The 3,632-nt window shown below is 41.2% G+C and overlaps 1 protein-coding gene across 1 annotated transcript; it reads right to left on the bottom strand.

Annotated features, from left to right (window-relative positions):
- Positions 1-1,511: 1,511 nt before the first annotated feature.
- LOC100952091 (RNA-binding motif protein, X-linked 2-like) lies at positions 1,512-3,152 on the bottom strand. The gene has a single exon (XM_003790631.2). The coding sequence runs from the start codon at positions 2,968-2,970 to the stop codon at positions 1,975-1,977; it is 996 nt and encodes a 331-aa protein (XP_003790679.1). The 5' UTR covers positions 2,971-3,152; the 3' UTR covers positions 1,512-1,974.
- Positions 3,153-3,632: the final 480 nt, after the last annotated feature.

Raw genomic sequence — 3,632 nt, forward strand, 5'->3', positions numbered from 1 at the left:
ACAGAATCTCATTTTGTCACCCTCAGTAGAGGGCTATGGGCATCAGAGCTCACAGCAACCTCAAATTCTTGGGCAATCCTTTTGCCTCAGCCTCCTGAATAGCTGAGACTACAGGTGCCCACCACTACACCTAGCTATTTTTAGAGATGAGGTCTTACTCTTGCTCAGACTGGTCTTGAACTCCTGAAGCTCAAGTGATACACCCACCTCAGCCTCCCAGAGTGCTAGAGTTATAGGCATGAGCTACGGCACCTGGCTTCATCATACATTTTTTTTTTTTGAGACAGAGTCTCAAGCTGTTGCCTGGGGTAGAGTGCCATGGCATCATTGCTCACAGCAACCTCAAACTCCTGGGTCCAAGCAATTCTCTTGCCTCAGCCTCCCAAGTAGCTCATCACATATATTTAAAATCAATCTTACATACTCAAAACTTAGCACTTATTTTGGAGAAATACACATCTTAAAGCAGTGATATATTTTTCTTGGTTTATGGGGGAAATAAAGCAGAAAACAATGATAAATTGATTATTTTAGCTACTTAGCCTTAACTAAATAGAAGTAACCGGCATGTGAACCATATTCCATTATTTAGGGATTAGCTTAGTCCTGGTTATCTGCGGAATGTCTTTGCTAGCTTTACTAGGAGGATGGTCATAATATCCACAATAAGCATCACAGATTCATAAAATGATCAGAAAATCTGAAATCATCTATTTTATTGCTGTCATTTTACAGAGTGAAGGGGGAATGCTTTAGCTAAAATGATTAATATAGCTGAGATTTTAAATGTTTTAAACTGGCAGGTATAATTATTTGTAATTTTATTTTATTTTTGTAAGATTCCACTTATTTGAAATACCCAGAATAGGCAAATCCACAAACATAACAAACATAAAACTGGTGATGGCAGAGATGAGAGGAGGGGTGGAGTGTGGGGAGTGCAGTGGGATGGGGAGTTATTGTTTAGGTGATGATTACACAACACTGTGAATGTACCAAATTCCACTAAATTGTTCCCTTTAAAAAGGTTAATTTTAGGTTCGGTGCCCGTAGCACAGTGGTTAGGGCATCAGCCACATGCACCAGGGTGGCAGGTTTGAACCCAGTCCAGGCCAGCTAAACAACAGTGACAACTGCAACAAAAAATAGGGCGTTGTGGTGGGTGCCTGTAGTCCCAGCTACTTGGGAAGCTGAGACAAGAGAATCACTTAAGCCCAAGAGTTGGAGGTTGCTGTGAGCTATGACACCATAGCACTCTACCAAGGGCAAAATATTGAGACTCTGTCTCAAAAAATAATAATAATAAATTTTACATTATGTGAATTTCACTTCAATACAAATAAATGAATTCAATACACATTATGTGAATTTCACTTCAATACAAATAAATGAATTTCACTTCAATACAAATAAATTCCTTGCAATACAATTTTGCAAGGAAAAATTTGGAAAGAGACATATCAACCAAAAATAATTTTTAAAAATGAAAAAGACAATAAAAAAAGTTTTAACAGGGGAGTTAGGGAGGGAGCTGATTTTAAGTATCTTTTCACATTCACGTCAAGCTGTCCAAACCTAGGACACCACATTTCTCACTGTATAGTTCTGCCAACTGGAAACATCCTATGATGCTGATTCGTCAACATCTAACATGAAGACTAGAATTCTAGAATCATCTAGTATTTTCCCTTTCCTGGCAATTACATCTTAAATTGGGGTCTATGGGTCTAAGACTCACATAAATGAACCAAAAATTAGAATACATACTCTGCTAAGTACCAAGTACATTCATTTTCAGGGATAATTAAACATGCTAAAACATCCAGGATATATGGCTGCTGAAACCACAGCCCCCTCAATAACTCTAATATTCAAAAATATTCAAATAATTCATTCCCAGAGGTTTTATGTACAAAAAAAAGTAATAACATAACTGAATTTGGCTGTCTTTGAAAAACACAATTCATTGCCAATCTACTGAGCAGGTGAAAAAGCCTCAGTGATGCCTACAGGATTCGAGGAGTCCTGCTCTCGGGAGTGCCGGGCCCTTTTATGCCTGTGGGATTTGTCTTGGCTCTTACTTCTGCTTCTGTGACTACGTCCTTCAGAACTCCCATTGTTCCGGCTAGAATGTCTGTCTGAGCTTCCTCCTCTGTCCCTATCCCTGTTCTTTTCTTCTCTTACCTCCTTCCTGCTTGAGGACTCATGTTCATGCTTGGGTCTCTCCTTCTTCAGCTCCTTCTCTGGGTCCTTTGCTGCAGCATGGCAGGTGGTCCTGACCTCAGAGGAGCCTGAGCAGTGCTTCCGTCCCTCCCTGGACTCTGGCTTCTGAACTCTTTCAGAGTTCTTGCTGCTGAGCTTGTTAGGGCCTGGGTCATCCTTTTCCTTTACTGCTTTGCTTCTGGGTGATGAAGAAGAGGATGACTGCTTTGCCTGTACTTCCCGGTCAGTCTTCCCCTTTTCTTTCTTTCTTTTCTTTTTTTCCTTTCTTGCTTTGTGCTTTTTTGTGGGCTCGTCATCTTCAGAGCCCTCAGACAAACTCGGTGAGGGGGTATGAGCCCCACAGCCACTCTCCTGCAGCTTTCTGGTCTCCTCATCTACTTCTTCTGAATCCTTAGGAGCCCGATAGTTAGACACGTGATCCACTCGGATAGTTCGCCCTTTGATCTTGATTCCATTAAAATTGTCAACAGCCAGAATTGTGCTTCTCTGGTCTTCATAGCAGAGGAAACAGAATCCTTTGGATTTCCCAGTCTTCTTGTCCCGCACGAGATTAATGTTAACAATCTCCCCATATTGTGAGAACACACAGATGATGTCCCCTTCAGTTAGTTCATAAGGAAGCCCTCCCAAGAAGATCCAGGCGCTGTCCTTGTACTCAGAGTGCCAGGACACCTTATCTGCCACTCCAAGCTGGACCTCTCGCTCATTCAGCTCATTGATCAGCTTCACCTTAGTTAAAGGGTTCATCTCAGCGGGTTCGTGCTCCAATTATTTGTAATTTTAAAAACAAACATACATTTTTATAAAACAAGGTAATTACCAAAACAAAATTTGAACAATTTCAGCCAAATTACTGTAAGAACCTCAAATACTAAATTAAGCAAATTAGCTGGCTGGGCGCAGTGGCTCACACCTGTAATCCTAGTACTCTGGGAGGCCAAGGTGGGTGGATTGCCTGAACTCACAGGTTCGATACCAGCTTCAGCAAGAGAAAAACTGAGGCAAGAGGATCACTTGAGCACAAGCATTGGAGGTTGCTGCAAGCTATGACGCTATGGCACTCCACCGAGGGCGAAAAGGTAAGACTCTGTATCCAAAAAGAAAACAGAAAAAGCAAATCAGCTTAGTAAATTCAGACTCTGAAAAACAAATATAAGCTTACATTTTTTGCCTGTTTGCTTTGTTTTTAACTTAGGTTACAAACATTTCCTAGTTTCAAATAGTCTAACAGAGGAAATCTTTTTTGCTTTATTCCTAAGGAAGAAGCGATCATTATTTTTTTTTTTATTTTTTTATTTTTTTTTGAGACAGAACCTCAAGCTGTCCCCCTGGGTAGAGTGCCGTGGCATTACAGCTCACAGCAACCTCCAACTCCTGGGCTCAAGCGAGTCTCCTGCCTCCGCCTCCCA

Source organism: Otolemur garnettii, unplaced genomic scaffold (genome assembly GCF_000181295.1).
Source record: "Otolemur garnettii isolate 467f Iridium unplaced genomic scaffold, OtoGar3 scaffold00043, whole genome shotgun sequence".
NCBI classification, from domain to species: domain Eukaryota; kingdom Metazoa; phylum Chordata; class Mammalia; order Primates; family Galagidae; genus Otolemur; species Otolemur garnettii.